The sequence below is a fragment of the Alligator sinensis genome, unplaced genomic scaffold, assembly GCF_000455745.1.
Source record: "Alligator sinensis unplaced genomic scaffold, ASM45574v1 scaffold59_1, whole genome shotgun sequence".
Taxonomy (NCBI): Eukaryota; Metazoa; Chordata; order Crocodylia; family Alligatoridae; genus Alligator; species Alligator sinensis.
Window position 1 is genome coordinate 1,748,562 of NW_005841878.1, and position 24,185 is coordinate 1,772,746.

Below are 24,185 nucleotides of genomic sequence, written 5' to 3' on the forward strand. Positions count from 1 at the left end.
TTCACTTGCTCTTACTCCACACATGCCAAACTTGGAAATGAGGTGGTAAAGCCCCCTGAAGGTGCCTTCTACTGGTCAAGTACATCAGAAAGAGAAAGCTTTGAGAACCAAGGGGGAGAGGGGCAGCTCTACCCTTGAATTCCCAGAGAAAAGAACTGGCAAGTAAACTTACTCTAGGTGCAACAAGTGACGTGAAACTAGAAATAAACTGTATAGAACACTGAGTCACAAGCAGTTAGACAAATAATAAAAAGGCCAGCAAAGGGCAGACCATAACCTACAAGTTATAGTAGGCTTATCCACCAACTAACACTTTGATACCTTCTCTACTCTGTTACTTTCATCACGACAACAACTGCTTGTGTTCCCTGCTTGTAGAACCAAGAAAAGTGATGGAAAATTACATGCTACATAATTGTGCCCTCAGCTGACTGATGTAACCGAAGTATAAAATATTGACAGCTGTGACACTTAGTGTGCTCTTCGGTAGCAAATAGCAAGTGTTAGTACATTTTACTGAGTTGATGCTAGCCAGGTATCAATCAGCAAAGAATGCTGCAGGGCAGTATTTCTAATCATCAAACAACAATTTTTGTACAGTTTTTGACAAAAATACTGTGAACTGACTGGCAAGAAAAATGTTCAAGGAACCAAAATCTTAACAGAGCACTGATCTTTATTAAATTTACTCTCAGACAACAGCTTATTTGGCTCTTAATTCTAAAGGTATGTTTTATCATTTATTAACGCTATTGAAGAATCATATAAAATGTAATATTGGAATTAAACTAAATGAGTTCTATAACATTATTTGAAAAGCTCACCAAAATTTAATAGAAAAGACTTACTTTTCTCCAAATAATCTTCTAAAGAATGTGATATTATGATTTATCACTTTCAAAGTATTTGTTAATATTTTTTTCAATAGGGCGTTTTATAGATTCCTACAATCCTACCTATTTAAAAACCATGTGAGCATTTTTCTTCATTGAGGAAAAAATGTTTTTATTATTTTATTATTTATAGAATGTGCCAGTTACCACATTCTAATATGTTCTACAACCATACTGTAGGCATTATAAATTGTACTTTAGCCTATCCTGGGATGCTTTGAAGGTACACTGGGGTATAACTTGTCTTGTCGACACTAGTTTTGGAACACGTCAGTGTAATATACTATAACAAATCTTTACTTTTAAAAATCATATCCTGCTTGAGAAAAAACATGAAGCCAGACCCTACTTTAAGGAGTTTTAGTCTAAATGAAATATATTATACAGTATGAAAAAGCAATTCAGATGCAAAAAGGCATATGGTAAAAAATGCAAAAAAGAAACAGTTTGTAAAATATGTGAGATTTTGAAAAAGATAAAGTGCTTTGCACATAGGGAGGGAGGGAGGGAAAGAAATTTGCTCTGAAGAGAGGGGGCGGTAGGAAAGCAGGCACGAGGATGACAGTAGGAGATCACAAAGGGAGCATTTAGAACAGGGGTGGGAAATTATTTTGGGTGGAGGGCCACTTACTGAGTTTTGACAAGCCATCGAGGGTCGCATGACAGGCAGCCAAAGGCAGATAAATATTTATTTTCTAAATTTTTTAGGGGCCCCACGGGCCGGATAGAATGGCCTGGTGGGCTGCATCCAGCCCACAGTCTGCATTTTGCCCACCCCTGATTTAGAAGATAAGTTGGGGAGCATGGAGAAGCATGGGGTATATAAGATGACAATAAAGAGGTAGGAAAACAGAGTTATCCAAAGCCATCAGCATGACAGCAAGTTTGAAATTTATATGGAAGGAGAACACATCAGCAAAGAGAAGCGTGGAAGAAGCAACAAAGGGATTATGTGATCAAACGGGCAAAGAGAAACATTTCAGTTTCAGCAGTGATGTTTTGGATACACTGGGGAGCAGAAATGAGGGAAAAACATGCAATATACGTTTACATATAGCTTCGCTCTGGCTCTCCTTGTCATGCAAAACAGATTTTTGGAAGAAGTTACCAGAGTGTAAAAGGAAGACAACACATTTCCAGCTGGAGTTTCCAGCCACCCTCAGCCACTACTTACATTTCCAAATAAGTACATGTAGGCTTTTTTCTATGCAGGCCCTGACACAGCAAACACTTTCAGTAAACACTGACCAAACAAACTCGTTTTCTTTCAAATCCCTCTGTACAACTTGACAATGGTTAAATACTGGTGCACTTGAATGGGTGCCTATCTTTCTAACCATTACTGTCCCACTGTCTCCTAATAGTCCCCCATCCATTTGCCGTAAACTCTTTAGGGCAGGGACTGCTTATTTTGTGTCTATACAGCACTTATAAACTGGGACCCCAGTGTGCTGACTAAAGCTCAGCACTACAGAACTGCAAATAATAAGAAATGGACTTCAGGAATGTGAGACTTAAAATACCAACAAATCAGACTAGTGAGATGAAAAGGTGAAATTCCATAAAAATTGTCACATAAAATAACATTCTTACCTATGAAGCTGTAAATATTCTCTAGGTCTGTTTAACAGGTGAAGGAATCTGTCAACAATCTTGTTTTTTCCCACACCCTGCAATAACATATATTAAAATCAATAAGAAAGAAAATTGACTTTCCAGAATTGTTCAAATATGGTCTCAATTCTTGTCTAATAAAATAAAACCTCACATCAGACATATAGAACATTTTGTTTATTATTCATTGTTGGGTTATACCAATATAATATTTGCAAAACAAAGTAATTTTTTGGTAAAACTATGTTTTTATTGCTCTACCAGGTGTGTGTGTGTATAATGCTAGAGCATGGAGTACGTGTGTACATCCATAATAAGTTTATATACATAGTATAGAATAGTAGCTGTACAGAAATAGATGTAGAATAATTTGCGTATTACTCCTTGCACATTCCTTTTAGAAAGACAACATTAATTTTGTGGTTCTTATCTGTAAGCTTTATTTCATATTCAGCACAACTGGCTTAATATCACAGTCGAGGATGACATATCTTACTCATAGTGAGAGAGAAAGTGAGTAGAAAATATGGGTGCTAACACGTTCATACAAGCATATTTTGTTCTATAGCAGGGATGGGCAAAATGGTGGATCCAGTCAGCAGCTTGACTCCATTTCCCAGGGGCCCCTGGTGCTGAGGCTGGTTTCCAAGGAGATCTCAGTAGCAGTGGTACCATAACAGCACGGGGCCAGGGTTTCCTTGGAGACCAGCACCAGCAGCGCTGGCAGAGTGTGTGGCTGGGGGGGGAGCTGCTCTGTGGCCGGGATCTTGCAGCGGTGATAGTGTGGTCCACTACCTACCAGCATGCCCTACCAGCACTGCTGGAGCCAGTTTCCGTGGAAACCCTGGCTCTGCGCTATCATGGCACCACCTTTATTGGGGTCTCCATGGAAACCAGCCACAGCAATGTGAGGAGGGGCTGCTGGGAAATGGAGTCCACCATGGGCCCAATCCAGCCTGTAGCCTGGACTTTGCCCACCCCTGTTCTATAGCATCCCCAACATTTACATAACTCAAATCTATATCTCCTATAATTAAATCCCAGTATTCCAGTCTCTTTAATTCCCATCAGTTGACAAAGCTGCTGTACAGAAGTGGATGGTAGGTAACTGGTCAGTGGCTACAGCAGAAAGGAGAAAAGAGAGAAAGAGCATCGGGAAAGATAGGTCAGTGATTATAAGCTATCTAACAGATGATGTTCAAGAGAATTACAAGTGTGAAACTGAACCAAGATGTAGAGAAACATATCTTGAGAATAATTCATACAGATACAGTAGATGAAATCAGGGGAGCAGAGGAGATCACCATAAATGTACAAATTAAAATAGGTAAAAAAAAATGAAAACAAGTCAATATATTCTAAATGAGCTGAACATGAGTCTAATAAAGCTCTAAGTTTTATCACATGAAAGGAATAACTCACACTTCTGTCATGATTTCTCCCGTTTCGAATATATATACGAATATATATATCAATGTATATATTCTCTGTCTCTCTCTCTCTATATATATGAGAATATATATATATATATATATATATATATATTCTCATATATATAGAGAGAGAGAGACAGAGAATATATACATTGATATATATATTCGTATATATATTCGAAACGGGAGAAATCATGACAGAAGTGTGAGTTATTCCTTTCATGTGATAAAACTTAGAGCTTTATTAGACTCATGTTCAGCTCATTTAGAATATATTGACTTGTTTTCATTTTTTTTTACCTATTTTAATTTGTACATTTATGGTGATCTCCTCTGCTCCCCTGATTTCATCTACTGTATCTGTATGAATTATTCTCAAGATATGTTTCTCTACATCTTGGTTCAGTTTCACACTTGTAATTCTCTTGAACATCATCTGTTAGATAGCTTATAATCACTGACCTATCTTTCCCGATGCTCTTTCTCTCTTTTCTCCTTTCTGCTGTAGCCACTGACCAGTTATCTACCATTTGTCACATAAAATAACATTCTTACCTATGAAGCTGTAAATATTCTCTAGGTCTGTTTAACAGGTGAAGGAATCTGTCAACAATCTTGTTTTTTCCCACACCCTGCAATAACATATATTAAAATCAATAAGAAAGAAAATTGACTTTCCAGAATTGTTCAAATATGGTCTCAATTCTTGTCTAATAAAATAAAACCTCACATCAGACATATAGAACATTTTGTTTATTATTCATTGTTGGGTTATACCAATATAATATTTGCAAAACAAAGTAATTTTTTGGTAAAACTATGTTTTTATTGCTCTACCAGGTGTGTGTGTGTATAATGCTAGAGCATGGAGTACGTGTGTACATCCATAATAAGTTTATATACATAGTATAGAATAGTAGCTGTACAGAAATAGATGTAGAATAATTTGCGTATTACTCCTTGCACATTCCTTTTAGAAAGACAACATTAATTTTGTGGTTCTTATCTGTAAGCTTTATTTCATATTCAGCACAACTGGCTTAATATCACAGTCGAGGATGACATATCTTACTCATAGTGAGAGAGAAAGTGAGTAGAAAATATGGGTGCTAACACGTTCATACAAGCATATTTTGTTCTATAGCAGGGATGGGCAAAATGGTGGATCCAGTCAGCAGCTTGACTCCATTTCCCAGGGGCCCCTGGTGCTGAGGCTGGTTTCCAAGGAGATCTCAGTAGCAGTGGTACCATAACAGCACGGGGCCAGGGTTTCCTTGGAGACCAGCACCAGCAGCGCTGGCAGAGTGTGTGGCTGGGTGGGGAGCTGCTCTGTGGCCGGGATCTTGCAGCGGTGATAGTGTGGTCCACTACCTACCAGCATGCCCTACCAGCACTGCTGGAGCCAGTTTCCGTGGAAACCCTGGCTCTGCGCTATCATGGCACCACCTTTATTGGGGTCTCCATGGAAACCAGCCACAGCAATGTGAGGAGGGGCTGCTGGGAAATGGAGTCCACCATGGGCCCAATCCAGCCTGTAGCCTGGACTTTGCCCACCCCTGTTCTATAGCATCCCCAACATTTACATAACTCAAATCTATATCTCCTATAATTAAATCCCAGTATTCCAGTCTCTTTAATTCCCATCAGTTGACAAAGCTGCTGTACAGAAGTGGATGGTAGGTAACTGGTCAGTGGCTACAGCAGAAAGGAGAAAAGAGAGAAAGAGCATCGGGAAAGATAGGTCAGTGATTATAAGCTATCTAACAGATGATGTTCAAGAGAATTACAAGTGTGAAACTGAACCAAGATGTAGAGAAACATATCTTGAGAATAATTCATACAGATACAGTAGATGAAATCAGGGGAGCAGAGGAGATCACCATAAATGTACAAATTAAAATAGGTAAAAAAAAATGAAAACAAGTCAATATATTCTAAATGAGCTGAACATGAGTCTAATAAAGCTCTAAGTTTTATCACATGAAAGGAATAACTCACACTTCTGTCATGATTTCTCCCGTTTCGAATATATATACGAATATATATATCAATGTATATATTCTCTGTCTCTCTCTCTCTATATATATGAGAATATATATATATATATATATATATATTCTGAAAGAGATAAATTCTATATATTTTTCTCCAGTTAAAAATAAACTAAAAGCTTTACTAATATGCTAGAGGCCTACGGTTGTATTACTTAGTTTAAGGTTGAAGCAAAAAAAAAAAGTATAACTTCACTGGAATGAGTTAAAAACGATCTCTAGGGCCGTGAAATAGGAGCTTCATTACCAGGAGCAGCCACCAGAGAGCAGAATTGCAAAACAAAGGATAGGTGGATTGGTGGAACATCAAGACCATTAAAAAGAAGAGAGAGTAATTAACACCTGTGGAATCTGGTAGATTACAATGAACTGTTAAGTCAACTGACTCCCTCAATGCTGCCTAACTAGAAATGCTGCTGTTACTGCTATGCGTCTGGTTTTAAACTCTGGGTGGAGCATGTATTCAGGAGGGTTGCAAGTACCCGGGTGCACCCCCACTGAATCTACCCCTGGTTATAATGTAATTTTAATTAGCAGCAATTTTATTTTCTGTAGCTGTCAGCATTCAGTAAACTTTCAAACTTCTAAAATACTAGGAAAGACTAAACAACTTTGTGATAACACAAGTTCTTCTAAAGCAATCAAATACCTATTTTGGAGATATATATTAAACTTTAGACAGTTTAATGGCAGCCTCAAAAGTATTCAAGTAGAAACACAATATAATGGGAAGGTTCTAACAGCAAATATGGACAGTTATATGCCAGTGTGTTAGTGCTGCAGTGAGACTTTAGGAATCCTAAACGGGTTGGCAAAATGGAATGGTCCACCTAGTGTCAGTACAGCTACATAGACAGAAAACTGAATAATTCATGATCTTTAGAAACTGTGCAGATGGCTGAGTGAGTTTCATGTGCCAATCTCGAGTGGATTTCATGCCAGTTCCTGAAGAACAGGACTTTAGCCAACTGGCAAAAACCAAGCTACAGACAGATATCAACATACCGAATCAATACAGAAAACATCAAATATCAGACAAAATGGATGTTATGACAGGAAAAGAAAGGTTTTCTGGCCTTCATGTGTCTCAACAGGAAGAGCTTGCAGTTTGTCTGCATGTTTATAGCATTGTTTTAGAACCTCACACATACAATTAAGATATTTCCCAACTACAATACAATGTTGCTGTGGGGTTTTTTCCCCTTCACCCCAATGGAACACCAGACAACATGGCTACTTCATGCTTATTTCTTTTTAAACTACCACTAGTAATGTGAGCAGGAACACCTCAATTCCTTTAACTTTAAGGCTTAAGAAATGCTAGAGGTCAAGATGAAAGTGAGGAGCATCAAAGCAAGGGTGAAGTCAAGAGTTTTACCAGACTCCAATGGGACTAGTTTTACTGGGGTGTTTTGTTAATCAGCCCCTTTTCTGATGCAACTTTATTTTATATTAACGAGTGTGATGTATTTCAGAACCAGGCATGCAAAAACCAAAAGACATTCCCACTATGTTTTAACTATTATAGAATTGTTAATGCAGTTCATTTTTTAAACATAGATACTTGAGAGTGTACATTATGTCTCTTCATATACATTGTAGTGTATCACACAAAATCCTTGACTGGCAAGGATGGTCAGAGCAAGGAAATAGGAGCCAAAGCCCTTTGATTCTATTTGGGGATACTCACTTCAAGTAATTTCAGCACGTCTCTGCCTTAGGGCAAAATACACATGCTCGAGGGAGCGGGGGGAGGGGGGGTCTGTACAGAGGGAAGTGGGGCATTTTAATTAGAATGGTTTCAAGAGCCATTCTAATTAAAATGCCCACAGCACGTTGTGTATCAGCATCCTCACACTTCAAAATGGTGGTAGGGCTGCTTTAAATAAAGGTCATCAAACGAGTTTTAGTTAAAGTGTCCCCACCACCATTATGAAGTTCAGGGAATGCTGATACATTTGACACACTGATTAGCACACTCCAGCAGCCTCCCTACATGTTTACAGGCACCCATAGTTGCTGTCCTGGGAATGCCAACCCATAACTAATTATTGCCAGTCCTTCAGCAAGAGGGAACAGAATAATTATATTAAGCAACATAGGAGAGATCCATACTCCATATAAGGAGACATTAAAACCAGCTATTTTAGCTTCCTAAGAACTCCTATAATACATCTAAAATACCCAGCTCCACCCAACACTACCTGGCCTCCCTTTTATGAAGGGGGGGTATAAGTGGGATTTATTTAGAGAGAAGAAAACACTTTACTCTGGGTTTTTGGTTGTAGCTGTGTTAGTCTAAGGACACAGGCAGGCAAGGTTCTTTGAGTAGATGTGATATCTTTTATTAGCCCAACTGAGAAGTTGGAAAAAAGTTCTTACAAGCTTTTGGGTGCAATCACTCTTCTTCAGGGATAGGGAGTCTCTGCTGTTCTGAGACTCCAAGGAATGTGAGAAGCAAAAAGTGTGACAGGATGTCAGTGAGAATGTGAATAGGTAGAAATTAGGAAAACAAAAAGTAAAGTAGGGAAGGGAGGGGGGAAAAAGCAGGAGGAAAAAAACCCAAAGGTGAGTAAGGGAGACTCTACAGTGGTAGTAATTCAAGGTAGAAAAGAGGCTAATAAAAGATATCACATCTACTCAAAGAACTGTGCAACACTTTACTCTGGCACTTTCTGGAAGGCAAAACAGAAACTTGGGAGAACTGAGGAGCTGAACTATGTTAGAACAACCTTGAAATGAGTCATTGGTAGTTGTGGAGATCAAGGAGCATAAACAAATTCCACTTCCCTTCCCCCTTTTTCTTGAATCCTTGAGAGGATCACAGATGAAGCTGTTTACCTCTGCCTTACCAGGAAGAAGACCCAAGTTTGAACCCACATCTTCTGCTTCCCCCAAAAATGCCCTGTTAGGCTTACACATGACTCAGCAGTCTATAAATATTTTAGAATTAAGAGGAAGATCAAAGAAATAGAATGGTGATTTTCAACCAAGTTGCTAGGGCACCTTGGGGAGCTGCCAGATCCTTGAAAGGTACCTCAGGTTATAAGTAGGTAAGTGAACTGTGAGGAGATAAACAGATAAGCCAAGAAGATAAATGCATATCTAGGCTCAGCCCTGCCTAAATGATCCCCCACTCCCACTGCCCAGCCACTCTACGAGAAAGTAAGCATTAAACCATTTGGTTCTCCTCGTTGTGTCCATAATTCCCCCATTCAATAAGAGTCTTTCTATTTCAATGATTCTCAACCTTTTTGAACTTGAGGCACCCTTCACTAGATTTGACAAACTCCTCCATACTTTGTGAATTGATCAGCACCCCATTTCTACAACTAAACTTATTTATTACAGTGTTTACTTCCTTGCAGAAGGGCTGTAAAAAGACAGTTGGCGGGAGTGGTCAGAAAAGGGGGGGAGCAGTAAGGCAGGGACAAGCTTGAGTCAAAGCTTATGGGCTTATCTTTTCACACCTCAGTGGCACCCTTCAAAGCATCTTGCACCACCCCACACCCAGATTTGTGGACCATTTTTCCAGTCTATCCAGGTCATTTTGGATCCTAGCCCTGACCTCCAGGGTGTCTTCAATTCCACCCAACTTGGTGTCATACACAAATTTGCTAAATGTGTACCCAACCCCACCATTTGAACCATTGACAAAGTCATTGCAAAACCTCTGGCGAAACTCTTCCACAACTCGTAGCACTCTGGAGGAGTCCCTGAGGGAGACTGAAGAGAGCTAATGTTGTGCCCATCCACAAGAAGGGCAGGAGGAAGGACCCAGGTAACTATAGTCCAATCAGCCTAAATTCCATCCTAGGGAAAATCCTAGAAAAGTTCATCAAGGAGTCTATCTGCGATAAGCTTGCAGAAGGTAAGATTCTGAAAGACAGCCAGCATGGCTTTGTCAGGGGCAGGTCTTGCCTTACCAACCTCATCTCCTTCTATGACCAGGTAACTTGCCACCTGGACATGAGACAGCAGGTTGACATTGCATACCTTCACTTCCAAAAGGCCTTTGATCTAGTATCCCACAATATCCTCATGAGAAAATTGAAGGATCATGGGCTTAACTCCAAGACAGTCAAATGGGTGAGAAACTGGCTGCAGGATAGAACCCAGAGAGTCATAGTGAATGGATCTGTGTCATCCTGGTGAGAAGTGGGCAGCTGTGTCCCACAGGGGTTGGTGCTTGGTCCAGTACTTTTCAAAATCTTTATTAATGATTTGAATGTGGGGGTGAAGAGCTCACTGGCCAAGTTCATGGACGACACCAAGTTATGGAGAAGAATGGTCATGCTTGAAGATAGGCTACAGGTCATGAACAACGCGTACCCCTGGCAGCTGGAGGGGCACGGCGGCAGCAGGAGCATGGTGGCAGTAAGCAGGGGAGCTCCCGCCGGTGCTGTTGGCAGTGGGGGTGGTGAGCACTGACCGGCTTCGGTGACCACCTGCAGACGCCGCCGGCAGTGTCGGCGGCAGCCAGCAGGGATTGTGGACCACCAGCAGATGCCGTTTTTTAGGGGGTGCACCACCACACTCGGGGTGCACACACACCCGCGTGCACCACCTACGCGTCACCCCCACTACAGATAAAGGCAGACTTAGAGAGGCTAGCAAGTTGGGCAGATCAGACTCTCACGAAGTTCAACATCGAGAAATGTAAAGTGTTCCACCTTGGGACAAGTAACCCCCAACACACCTACAGGCTTGGCGGCACCAAACTGACTAGTATCATGAATGAAAGGGATCTGGGGGTAATAATAGACCACAGTATGAATATGAGCTGGCAATGCAATGTTGTAGCCAGTAGGGCAAATAATACTCTGGCATGCATCAATCGATGCATCTCCAGCAAAACCAAGGAAGTGATTCTTCCGCTCTAGAGTCAGCACTGGCGAGACCGCAGCTGGACTACGGCATCCAGTTCTGACACTACACTTTAACAAGGACCTGGACAAGCTTGAGAGAGTCCAAAGAAGAGCCACCCATATGATCAGTGTTACATGGCAAGCTATACGGGGGAAGGCTGAGGGATCTGGGATTCTTCAGCTTGAGGAAAAGAAGGCTGAGAGGGGACCTTGTGGCAGGTTACTGCTACCCCAGGGGAGTACACATCAAGGGCTTGGTAAGCAACTGTTCACCAGGGAACTTGAGGGAAGAACCAGGAGTAATGGCCACAAACTCCTGGAAGATTGATTCAGGCCCAACATTAGAAAAAACTTCTTCACAGTCAGGGTGTCCAGACTGTAGAATAAGCTCCCCACAGAGGTCGTGGAATCACCTACCTTGGAAATCTTCAAGAGAAGGCTAGACAATCAGTTTTCTGGGATCACCTGACCCCCAGTTGTCTTTCCTGCTTGGTGCAGGGGGCTGGACCCAATGATCTTCCGAGGTCCCTTCCGGCCTCACAATCTATGAATCTATGAAACTATGCTAAACAATACTAGACCTAGGACGGCCCCTTGGGAAATGCCACTTGATACCTCCTCCCAACTAGATATTAAGCCATCGGTGACTACTCCTGCATGGGAGGGGGGCAAGGGGTGAGGTGTGCACGGGGGAACATAAAAGATTGAAGGAGCCACCACGCACTCTACTTTTGCCATGAATTTGGTATGTCCCTAGCCATAAGCACTGGAAGAATGAATTATATTCTCTTGTAACAGATATGCACAGTATTTTTATATGAAATACTAGAGCAACATGAATTTACAGAAATGTAATATGTAAATAAGGGTGAACAAATAACATCTGTGTTGATATTTTAGCTAAATCAGATAAAATATATGAGAAAAACAAATATTATTACATTATTTTACTCTGTCAGATATACATAATAGAACTAGAATAGAAAAATAGGAAGTAAAACAAAGCAAAGAACGATGAAAGAAAACCATGTATTCAGCAAACAAATTTAAACTTGCCTACTTCCCACTGAAAATTAGAAATTTCTAAGGCTAAAAGGATTTCAGCTGCTAAAGGTAACAATAACAGATTTTTATGTAGAATAGAGATTTGTGCATTTTTTTCCTTCAAGAGACCAGGGTACATGGGTACTTCACTTTAAGAAAAAAAACGAGTGGAACTTAGGTTCTTAAATTTCTTTGAAAATGGAATTAAGCTCCTACCTCACTTTGGCACTTTTGGAAAATCTGCCCTACAACCAATTATGAATCCTGTATTGCTGGAGTATGAAACAGACAACTCCAATCTTTTACTACAATGTTGCTATAGTCCAACTAAGGTCTCAGAAATCCAAGTTCGTGATTTCAAGCTAAGAGTTTGTTTTCCATTTCTGATTTTAATTAAGTCCCCTTGGTGGAAAGTGAAGACCTTTGATTAGCCTCTAGATTCTGTGCAAATCGTGTCTAATCTTGGGTAGGGTTTTGGAGGCAAATAAAATTGCCACAATTCTTAACATCTAGGTGACAGAGAACTAGCTAGAAATACTCCCAGTACTGTTGGTGTTTTCTAAGTGGTTTTATCCTGTTTGGCAAAGATCTGAAGAATATAGTATTAAAAACAGAAGGGACGGTCAGTAAGGTTAATAACCACTGCTACCACAGGAGTGATGTTAGCACCAGTGGAAATGCTTTGGTCAAAAAACTATAACCTTACAAGGTTCACATACTGACTGCAATATACACATTGCATACAGGTTCATACAGGTTGAAATAGGTCATACAAGCACACTCCATCAGAAAAACTCCTGCAATATTTATATGAAAAGTGCAGGCTTTCAAAATGCTTAAAGTTTTCTATCTTGAAAACAATCTTGAGACTCTTCTGTATTTTTGCAGACTCTTTACTTGGCACCAACAGTACATATTTTGTTATATTACATAGTGCTTGGGGATCCCACTGAAGGTCAGTTCTTTAATTGCAAATTCATGTGGTACTTATGAAAATTAAAGTTTTATTTTTAAAATAACATTTGACCAACAGAGTTAATAGCCTCCATTCCCTGAAGGAGTTATGAATTACATGAGTTGGCTAAATCACTCACAGATTAAATGCCTATCGGCATCCCTTTCATGTACCACACTTAACCCAGAGTTTTAGAAATGCAGATACCTTCTCTAATTGTTAAATATGATAACAGAATTAAATCTTGACGGAGAAAAGGACTGAAAAACATACGACAGGGAATACTTCTGGGAAGGCAGGAGCCTATAAGTAATCCTTTTATTCTTTTTCCTGCTTTGTTTTCTCAATGCAGCTTTTATGGATAGAAAGCAAAGTTATGATAAAAAACCCATAAAGATCTTAGTTGTTCCAGTAATGTAAATAATGTTATGATCCTTGAAGGCAAGAATAATATATTATTCTGAGAATACAACAATACCATATTTACTCAAATATAAGACAATCCTGAATATAAGGTAACCCCCTATAATTAATTATATATATGGAAAATGTATTAATTTGTTATAATATTCGAAGCACGTAGCCTAATTATTGGAGGTTTGCCCTGAATTTGCCTCCTCCAACTGCTACAACAGGGAAACTAAATCAGGGGGTCAGGCACCCCCTTACCCTCTGCCCTGTTTCAACTCCTTGCCCCTGCCACACATTCCTCCTCTCCTTCCTATCAAGACCCTGCTCTCCCTAAACACATGGATGTAAGGAGCAAATTTGAAAATAACGATCTTGAAATAACCATAGCTGTGGTAATTTGCATATAGTACCCGTTGACTTAGTTCATTCAGAATTGACAAGTTTTACTTTTTTTGAAATTGGTGCAAGTTTTAGCACAGTACTCCATAAACACATATTTAAGCAGCACTTTTGTACCTACTTATATATAGTAAGAACTTTTTTTTTTTTAATTTTCCATATTCCAAGCCAAATTAGCAAAATCAAATTCCAAATCCGTAAATCAGTCCATAATTGGTCCTACTCCAGCAAACATCCTTCACCTCCATCTAGGGCAGTGTTTCCCTTATCAGGTAACTATTCATAATATTAGTCCAAAGACAAAAGGCTCATGATTTACCATATTGTTGACTGGACTGGGCCCCACCAGAATTAACAGTGTTGCTACCTATGGTAACCTCACACCTCAGCACTGCTCTCAGTATGTGTGTACTGCAGATACTCCACACAAAGCATTCATGTGCTAATTAGCTCCCTACTCATGACTTAAACTAGTTGTTCTTGTTATGAATCCTGGGATTCTCCAAAAACGTATATGCAGATGAGGTGCAGGGCAACCTGGTCCAGCATATATGTATCTTCTAGGAAGGAGATTTCTAATCACAGCTATCCTTCAAAGATAATATTCTCCTTCGAATGTAATTATTCAAAAACCCAAAGTACTGTAATATGTATGTAACATAGGAGGAAAACTCAGAATAGCATGTATGTGTAACATTGGGGGAAAACTCAGAATAGTGTGTGTGTATACACATGCTATTCTGAGTTTTCCTTCTACATTACATACATATTATGGTACTTTGGGTTTTTGCATAATTACATTTGAAGGAGAATATTATCTTTGAAGGAAAGCTGTGATTAGGAATCTCCTTCTTAGAAGATTTTAATCCCTACTCCTCCCTCAAATTAAAATATATTCCTAGTAGGACCATACCTCCCCCACCCCCGCCCCAAGTAATCTAGATTCACATCTCTATCTGGCTAAAGAAAAGTCTCATATAAATTTGGATGCATGCCAATACTTAACTCTACTGAGGAGAAAAATTACCATATGTTTCTATAGGCAGCTACATTTTTAAGACCTCCCAAATGACCTACTTACTGTTGACTTACTTGACAATTCTAAGTAAGAGGATGAAAAACAGAAATTGCTGCCAAGTAATAGGCTTCATTTAAATTATTAACAACATTTAACATCCTTAAAGTATGTTTCATCTTTAAAACACTCTGCACTTTCTTTCCCTCTGGTCTGTATTTTGTCTATTTACATGGAAACTTCTTCAGGTCAGAGGTATGTAAAACACCTAGGCACATTTATGAGTGGAAAAGGGAAAAGAAAAGCATACTAAATATAGCATACCAGGTAACGCATCCTAAGTTTCACAAAGGAAATAAAGAAATTCAGGATCTTACAAATGGAAACTGTGTTCTAATTAATTATACCAGTCATTTCTGAACCTTTTACCAGTCAGCAACACCATATTTCTTGTTGGAAAGTGAATGTTAACAAACACCCAATATAAAACAGGATAAAAAATGGTTTGCCATGTTTTAATGACTGCTCAAGAGAGGATATACATTATTTAAATAAGTTTGCATTTTAAGCTGTTCTTCTGCAAATTAAGTTAGCACTTAAGCAGGATGGAAACTTCCTTATGATATACAGGTTTCCCTCGCTTTAAGCTGTACATGCATTCTTGGAAAATGGTGCATAACTCCAATTTGCATAAAGGGAACCCACTTTACAATGTAACAAATAGGGATATGTTCTAAGACTTTGACCTTGACTCCAGACCCATTCTACCACTTTTACAAGACAATTTTGGTACTCGCCAACAGCAGACAGTACACACAAATACAGGGTTATGGTGAATGTTACCATAATGGGGATGGTAATTCCAGAAACACATATCACAGACAACGAGCGAGGAGCACAGATCCATACAGGAGACTATATTTTGGTGTGTGTCACTCCCACAAAGCAGCTGACTGTGGGCTTCCACCACACCAATCGCATAAGAGGGAACTTACCTTGCATATAACACATTTTTGGTATAAAAAGGGTCATTGCATATGAGCGAATTAGCACATACAGAACCTGCATAAAGCAAGGGAAACCCGCACATTGATGATACAGGCGTTACATTTTGGCAAGGGCCAATAATCAGCCAAAGGCTTGGAATGAGTAATTATATTGTCACAGGAAAGAAAACTAAAGCAAAGCAAGAAAATAAGAGCTCTGGAGGCAGCAGACTTATGCATCAGGAGGTCAGAGCAGGAAATGGCACTGATAGCTGGGTGCTCTGGGGATCTTTCCAGTACATCCAAAGAACTGTCTTTCACTATCACCACAGCAGTCAGACTACTTTGACTTAATCCATGTTTTTCTGTTCATTTTATGGGCAAACAGGGGGTCAACCTCCCCCTTCCCCAAACTCCTCTTCCAAATGTCAGGTTTATCCCAGGGCTGACTGTCCTGGGCTTTCACTAGCATCAAAACAGGTGCAGGACAATCATTTACAGCTTGAATGGCAGTCAAGTTGGATTAGCTCTGATTTTCCAGGAAAAAGTGTTACATTCAAAGGTACTTAAAGTGGAACAATGGGCTTGTATGTCTGTAAGGGAAGAAACAGATGTTATCTGATGTCACATTTGTGGCGGTACAAATGGTCAGCAAACAGACATCCCTACCTACATCAGTGGTGCAACAAAAGGTAGTGGTAAATAGCACACTTTAATATGGTGGATGCCTATTTCCTCTGTGACAGGAGAGTGCAGGTAGCCTCTCTGTAAGTGGGGAAAGTCAGGATTCCCTACATATGGAAACCTGCCCTGGGATCACTAGAGGTGCATCTCTGTTAGCAGGGAAAGCCCACGCAGGTCTTGGCATGGAGACATGAGATTCATGGAATCCCTGACGCCCTGTTCCTCTTTGCCAGGATCTGTGCCAACCCATGCTTCCAATGGAGGCACGAACTGGTACAGGTCCTGGCAAGGGGGCACAGGGCACCATCTATTTTTACCGTAAAATCCTAAGATCCTAATGGCTATTTTTACCCAGAGAGGACAACCATAATGATGGTATCTGCATATACAAGCACCTTATTTGCATGTCTTTGCCCATTTTCTCCATTATGTTCTGCACTGTGCTGCCCTGTGGTGCACCACTGCTTTGCACAAAAAAGCACGTATATCACTTTCAGTGTTCTGAGTCAAGCAAGAAGGAATAAACTGACTTTACAACACATGAGAATATGGCCATGTACTTTGAAACCTGAATCAAGCAAACAAGTGCATTAGCTGGAAGTGATATTATATGACAGATAATGGCTAAAACCTGACTTTTTTCACAGGTGCTACAATGTAGTCAAGAATATCCTGTAGACTCTTCAAGGGTCATAAGGGGCACCTAAGCCATGCAGAACTACTGATGTTAACATAAGATGCATTGTTCCTTATACATAAAAAGAATATCCTACAATCTTGTTAGTTTTATTTACTTGTAGATGTCATGGTAAGGTGCATTTTAAAGAAATTCAATGAAAATACAGTGAGCTTGTCAACCAATGTAAGTCAGTGTGTGGGAACTACTGAGGCACTGTCCTACACTCTGTTGCCAGAAAGATTCTTCCTTGCATCTTTCTGAATCGCCTCCTCCCCCTTGCTGAAGATATCCTTCCAGAATCCCAGTGTGGTTTTAGACCATCATGGGGTACCACCAACCCAATTTTTGTTGCACGACAGATCCAGAAGAAGTGCAGAGAGCAACACCAGGAGCTGTTTATGGCATTTATTGGCCTAACCAAGGCCTTTGACTCTATCAATCATGAAGCCTTATAGAAGGTGCTGGCTAGGTTTGGTTGTCCACTGAGGTTCATCAACGTCCTCAGGCTACTCCATGACAGGATGGCCACCACAGTCCTTTGCAATGGATCAGAGACAGACCCAATTACCATCCATACTTGTGTCAAGCAGGGCTGTGTCATCACACCAGCTCTTTTCTCCATCTATCTTGCTGTGATTTTTATTATTATCTGTGACTGCCTTGCTCCTGGAATTGGGGTTGAGCATCGAATGCACAGCCAGCTTTTCAACCTGTGGCATCTTCACAGCAAAACAATTGGCATCACTGGCCTTCAGTACACTGACAACTGTGTTATACTTTGTGGACACTGGATCCATCTGCAGTCCACCCTCAACCTTTTCTCAGGTGCCTATCACAGTCTGGGACTTGCCATTAACATTGGAAAGATCAAAGTGCTCCAATGCCTGCCCCAGCACAAGCTGCCACCTTCCCCGACAAATTACCAGTGGTGGAGAGCCCCTGGAAAATGTTGAGCATTTCCCATACCTTGGTAGCCACCTCTCCCAGTCAGTCGGTCTTGATGTAGAAAGCTAACATAGGATTCGCTGTGCCAGCATATCCTTCAGAAAGCTGCTTCGCTGCGTCTTTGCTGACCAAGATCTGCAGATGGAAACTAAGATCCTAGTCTACAATGCAGTGGTTATCCCCACGCTCCTCTATGGGTGTGAGATGTGGGTAACATATCAAAGCCATCTTAAGCACCTGGAATGGTTCCATCAACGCTGCCTCAGGAAGATCCTTCTCATTAGATGGGAAGACCACTGCACCAATGCCAGCATCCTCTCTGCAGCTAACATAATCAGCATTGAGGAAAAGATCATGGAACAACAACTCTATTGGGCTGGCCGCTGCGTGTGGATGGCTGACATTTGTCTCCCAAAACAAATCCTATTCTCTCGATTCTGTCATGGTAAGAGGACCCATGGAGGACAGAGGAAGCACTACAAAGACACCCTGAAAGCATACCTTAAGGGTGACATCAACCTTACAAACTGGGAAGTGCTGGCTGGTAACAGGTCTCAATGGTGCTGTACCATACATCAAGCTAGTGTCCACTTTGAAGAGAACCATTTTGCTCAGGAAGCTGAGAAATGGCAGAGGAGGAAGGAAAGTGTACAACATACTGTCCAACAGCTGTGGCCCCCAAGGCACCACCTGTCACATCTGTGGAAAAACTTGCAGAGCATGGATTGGATTCTTCATGCATCTTAAATCTCACCACCAATACCCCACCCCGGCAGACATCCTCATATAGAGGGATAGTCAACTGATAAACTCATCTTATTAAGCATTTTCTGCACATTACTCTTAGCTTGGAAGTAGTTTCTGTGTAGAAGGTAGGGCAGAGTGGTACCTTAGGGCAAGTGTAGATGAAATGGAGGCCCTAAATTGAAGTGGTAGGTTTTTTAAAACACCGTTTCAATACAGGGCTCTTTAAACCCCTGTGTCATGCACACACCCGAACTTACCTGTCTCTCCGGTGGCAGGGAGAGGAGGACAAGCTGCTGGCGGGCGGAGCAGTCCCGAGGCTGCAGGGGGTGTTGGTGCTTCCCTCTGTGGCAGCAGCAGCGCCCCGCTCCCCCAGGCACCCACCTCAGGCAGTACTGGGGGGCACTGCAACCACAGAGGGAAACACTGGGCCTCTGTGCAGCTCAGGCAGGCAGGCTCCAGGGGGAAAAAAAAAAAAAAAAAAGATCTTGGGTGGAGCCTGCCTTCCTAGGCTGCTGCCAGGCTGTCTGCAAAGGCTTCCTGAAGAGCCCCTAAGCTGTATGGAGCCCCGTGCTTTGCTCCGCATTTGTAGGGCAGCAAACTAAAACTCCTCAGAGTTTTAGTTTGCTGCACCCCAAGTCATTTAAGGTGCATTACGCTGCCAAATATGCTACTGGAATGAGTGTGAAATATGCAGCGGCTGGAATTACTGTGCAATATGCTGCCAACATGTGCAAACACCAACACCATTAAAGCAGTGCAAAAGCATTTAACCTACTTTAAAGTGTCCTGCGAACATGACCCTCGTTTTGTCCACATTACGGCCTTAGGGATTAACTGGTTCAGAGGCCTGATCTTTCATAGGCAACAACCTGCTTCATCAGATGCTGTTTCTCTATTGTAACTGATCTCTAAAAACAGGCATTTTAATTGCTTGTACTGAAAAGTAAATGGAAAAGCTGATATCAAATTAAATAGTTGCAACTTTTAACACAGGGGCCACAACTACATGTGCGCTTTACTCTAGAGTAGATTAATTAGCTGCAGAGTAAAGTATCATTATCTACACATGCAATGCTGTGGCCACAGTAAGCTAATTAACACCACTAAGAAAGTACTGTGAGGGACAGTACTATTTTATGGCAGAGTAATTGACTGAGATTAAATGCACAGGTAGATGCTGACCATGAGTGTACATTTTTTCCAGTTGGCCTAGCCAGTAGGGGGCCAGATTCCTGCCTGCCACCTAGCCACACAACTCTGCTGCCTGAAGTCACCACCCAGAGCCTAGGCTAAAGCAGGGCAGAAGCAGCAGCCCTGGTGTAAACTGCTCCACCCTGGCTCAAATTGCTGCTGTCCTGGCCGCATGTATAGATGCTGGACCCAGGAGCAGTTTACTCTGGCTCAAGCCACTCTGGAGTTTGTTGCTTTGAATTAATTGCATGTGTGGGTGCACCCAGGATTGGGTATTTTAGTACTTTACAATTATAAAATATTTGAGGGCTAAGCTTTACGACATCTTATTTGGTTGTGTGCCTTCTCTCTCCAGAAAGGCAGAAAAAATTTGGAGCACAGCATGTTCTGTTTCACCACTTCAAAGACTTTTGACGTTGCCCGAGGCTGCACATAAAAGGCAAAAGAAGGTGAAAGGAATTGACATTTCTATTGATATGGCTTCTGAATTACAATTTTGTCCATTTCCTCTGCAGGAAAGCTATTAAAAAATAAACTCAGGCATTTGGCAAAATGAGAATAAAACCACTCTGTTTTAGTCAGTGTTATGTTGTAACATTTACCCCCCACATACACAAATGTTATGCATTAGCATTTCTTTCCCATCTGCCAGAAACTGAAAATTAGTAGAGATGGTAAAAGGCACATAGTAAAGGCCAGGCCACAAACTCTGTCAATTCCACCAGACAAATTTTCATGAAGTAAAACCTAGCAGTTTTCTCTGATTCTAAAAATAAGTTTCTTAGTCTGCCCCAGTAGGGATTGGAATGACTGAGCAGTAAAAGCAACTTGCAAAGGTAATGATTATGGAAATAACCACTGCAAGTTTGGAGAAAATAATATTTCCTCATCTAGGTTGCTGGCAGTTTCCAATTAAGAAATAGTTGTTTATTCTCTGCCATGGCAGTGACTACTTTGCATTTGCCTTGAGAAACTGTAGATGGTCTCATTACTCACTCCCAGATTGGAAACTGGAACATTCAAGAAGTAAGAACTGAAACCTTATTTGATTCCCTCTCTTCTGCTTCTCCAGTCAGAGGGGCAATAAACTTCATCCACATGTTCAAAGGAAAATTTGATCAGGTGAACCAAGAACATAATTTTAGTCACACAATAGGAGCATACTGCCATTACTATGCAAAGTTAATCTACAACCAAAGCAAATTGGTATTTAGATGAACCAATATTTTTACGTGTCTATTTTGTCAAGTCATTGATCTTACAAAATACCATTTAATGTTTCCTAACTGAATGGGACAAAAGTTGTTTATGAGTAGCTGAGTTGTCCTGAATATGCAAAGCATTTATTTCTTCTTTTCTTCTGTTGGATATACTTAACCTCATGGAAGTATGTCTACCGCACTGCCAGTATCTGAGTCCTTCTTTGGATTTCAAATCTTACATTTAATCATCGCATACGTAACAATGAGTCAATCCCCTGCTACAGAAAAGGGCTGGAAAAGCTCAGAAGGCCAGCAGGGCCCTTTTAAAGCTTGAACTTTTGGAGCCAGTAGGAGCCAGAGGCCAGAAATGGAGCCGGAGGAGATAGGGTGTGATTGTTAGGGCCTTACGTGCTGCACGGCCTGTCAGGTGTGTAGCCCCTCCCCTCGACTCGCCTGCCATGACTTTGATGTTAAATTATCAAGAGACGGGGGGTTCAGTGGAGATCTTCCCGGGATGGCCTCCTGACCGACAGCAGTACTCACGATTGCTTGGCGTGTTCCATGAGGCTCCGCCTCCCCTACACCCCGTCCACTAGACAACTGGGTGGATATTCGTAAATGGTAATTTTCGGCCCTGTAGAATGGCCTGTGACCTGCTCCAGGCGGGGTCCCACGTCTGAGCGGACTCAGTTGACTCCCCTCCCTCCGGCCTCAAAGCACAGCTCGCCTTCCCTAATCTCTCTGCTTTTCCCCCTTTCAGGTTTTTTTTTTTTCCCTCAGAAGAAATATTCCCCTGAGGAGGAGAGGGCTGTGGAGCTGCCTCCTTTACCCCTGCCTCCTCAAGGGGGCTCAGATGCCTCCTCTGCCCTGCTGCCTACAGGGAACTTAAAGGCTTCCCCTTGCTTGTCTTCCGCGGGGAGCTGGAGAGCTTCCCCTGCTCTGTCTCCTGCAGGGGGATCAAAGGTTTCCCCCGCGCTGCCTGCGGGAGCCACGCAGGCTGTGTCACTCCCTTCTTGTGCCAGAGCCACAGCATGCCTAGCGTGCTGCCCACCAGTGCTCTCTCTCTCCGGTTCTCCACCTGCCCTGGTTCCGGCGGGGCTTTTAAACTCTTTTGCAGCGGCCTGTATGGCCACCGTTATTGATCTGGCTGTTCCCCACACAGGAAACAGCTGATTAAACAGCCGGCATAACGCTAGTTCGCGCGGCTGTGGCCATGGTCCCGGCTCCTGCTCTGGCTGCCCTGCAGGAGGTAAGTTACCCCCACCAGGGGTCTGTTTCTGGGGTTTGGGGCCCACGGGGATTATCCTCTCCCCTTCAGGAGCCTGTGGTGGTGCCTCGCCGCCACACAGGGAAAGCAAGTTGGCAATTCTCCTTAGCATGAACACTGCAAAGATAGCAAGAGATTCTGCCAGGTGGAGTGGAATACGTCAGGTGACTGGAAAGGGGGAGGGGCTATAAAAGCTCACCCCAGAGAGAGGTGCAGTCAAGCCCTGACCACAGAAAAGGGAAGATTGCTCCTAACGGGTGGAAGAAAGACAGTGATGGATGGAGTAAGCAGCTCCAAAAGGGGAATAAGTTTTAGTTGGGATTTTTTTTGTTTGAGTAGCAGGCCTGAAGAGCAAAACTTTGAGTTGTGGACTATGTTATTTCATCCCAAGATGGGGAGGAACTTAAGTGGAAATTTCTGTTTGACGGACACTTAGTGTACCGAAAGCAGATATAAGAGGAGATGAGGAGGCTGCATAGTGGGGTGCCCAGCATCCTGTGTGACATCCTCCCACTGGAGGAGGAGGTTGCAGACACAAGCACAAATGACCTAATGCAAGAACCTGAGCTGGGCACCTAGGCCTAAGGATCTGTTGCTGTAGCCTAAAAGGCCACACAATGTGTTTGCCCACATGAAGGCTCTGTGGGTCCCAGAGGGGCAAAAGCATGGGAGCTGTTTTGGAACTGAGAGAGAGGGTCTGGAAGCCTCAGGTCAAGAGAGATTGGCCAAAACAATCTGGACTCAAAGGTTGAGCTGGAGGAGCTGGTTTGAGAGCAGGGAGTTGCTCCATAGAAGCCAGAAGCGCTGCTGGTACATGTCAGACCAGAAACCCTGCCGGTACAGTGAGACCATGTCATCAGGTTCCTCCCCATCTCTGCTTTGGGCAGAGGCAGGACACCTCCTGGATCACGGCGTGGTAAGCAAATCAGGACTGAGGAGGCTTCCAGGTAGACTGGGAGACAACAGAACTGGCTGCAATGAGACAGAGCGCCCTTCTGTTCAAGTCCTGTCACATAAAAGTACACCCTTTTCATGATTGAGAACTTTATTGTGAAATAACTGACAGAGGCTTTGAAATGACATAGGACAGACGTGGCTTTGGTACTGATGCAAAAAAAGGAAGTGAGAGAGGCTATGAGTGCAGGGGAAAATCCAAACTGTCTCCCCAATCCAGAAATACTAGATCAGCCCACATAGGGATGTTATCCTGTATATGTAAAAGGACAATATTAAGATGATTTAAATTGTCAGCTGTTTACCATTTAGAGTTTTTTTGGTTCTCTTTCTCTCTCACAAATATACAAAAAAAATTAGGTTTTAACTAATGTACAACATTTTATTTATACACACTCAAAAACAAGTCATACTAAGGAAGCGGAAGTCAAATATCTACTGATATATCACTAAAGAATAAGGGCAGAATTAATATTTGAGAACAGAAAATCAATCATAAAATTAGACTCTTCTGAAGATCAATGAAAAGAAAGGATAGATGCTATTATTAATCGTAAGATTTGCAAGTGTAACCATAGAATCATAGAAAAGTAGGGTTGGAAGGGACCTCAGGCGGTCATCTAGTTCAACCCTCTGCTCAAAGCAGGACCACCCCCAACTAGATCATCCCCATCAAAGCTTTGTCTGGCCAGGTTTTGAAAACCCTCAAGGACAGAGCTTCCACCACCTCTCTGGATAACCTGTTTCAGATGAAGTATCCTTCTTTTGTTCATAATGAACAACCATCTTAGTACTGTAGAAGGGAACTGTTCAGAGTATGGCCACCTTGAGAGTGTAAATAAGACCC

The 24,185-nt window shown here is 41.8% G+C and overlaps 1 protein-coding gene across 1 annotated transcript in view; it reads right to left on the reverse strand.

The window, feature by feature from the left end:
• The window catches only part of VWA8 (von Willebrand factor A domain containing 8), a 313,781-nt gene that overhangs the window by 152,919 nt on the left and 136,677 nt on the right, over window positions 1-24,185 (reverse strand). The window contains exon 21 of the mRNA XM_025196153.1: window positions 2,487-2,563. Within this exon, the coding sequence (XP_025051938.1) occupies window positions 2,487-2,563 (77 nt within the window). The remainder of the gene's footprint in view (window positions 1-2,486; window positions 2,564-24,185) is intronic.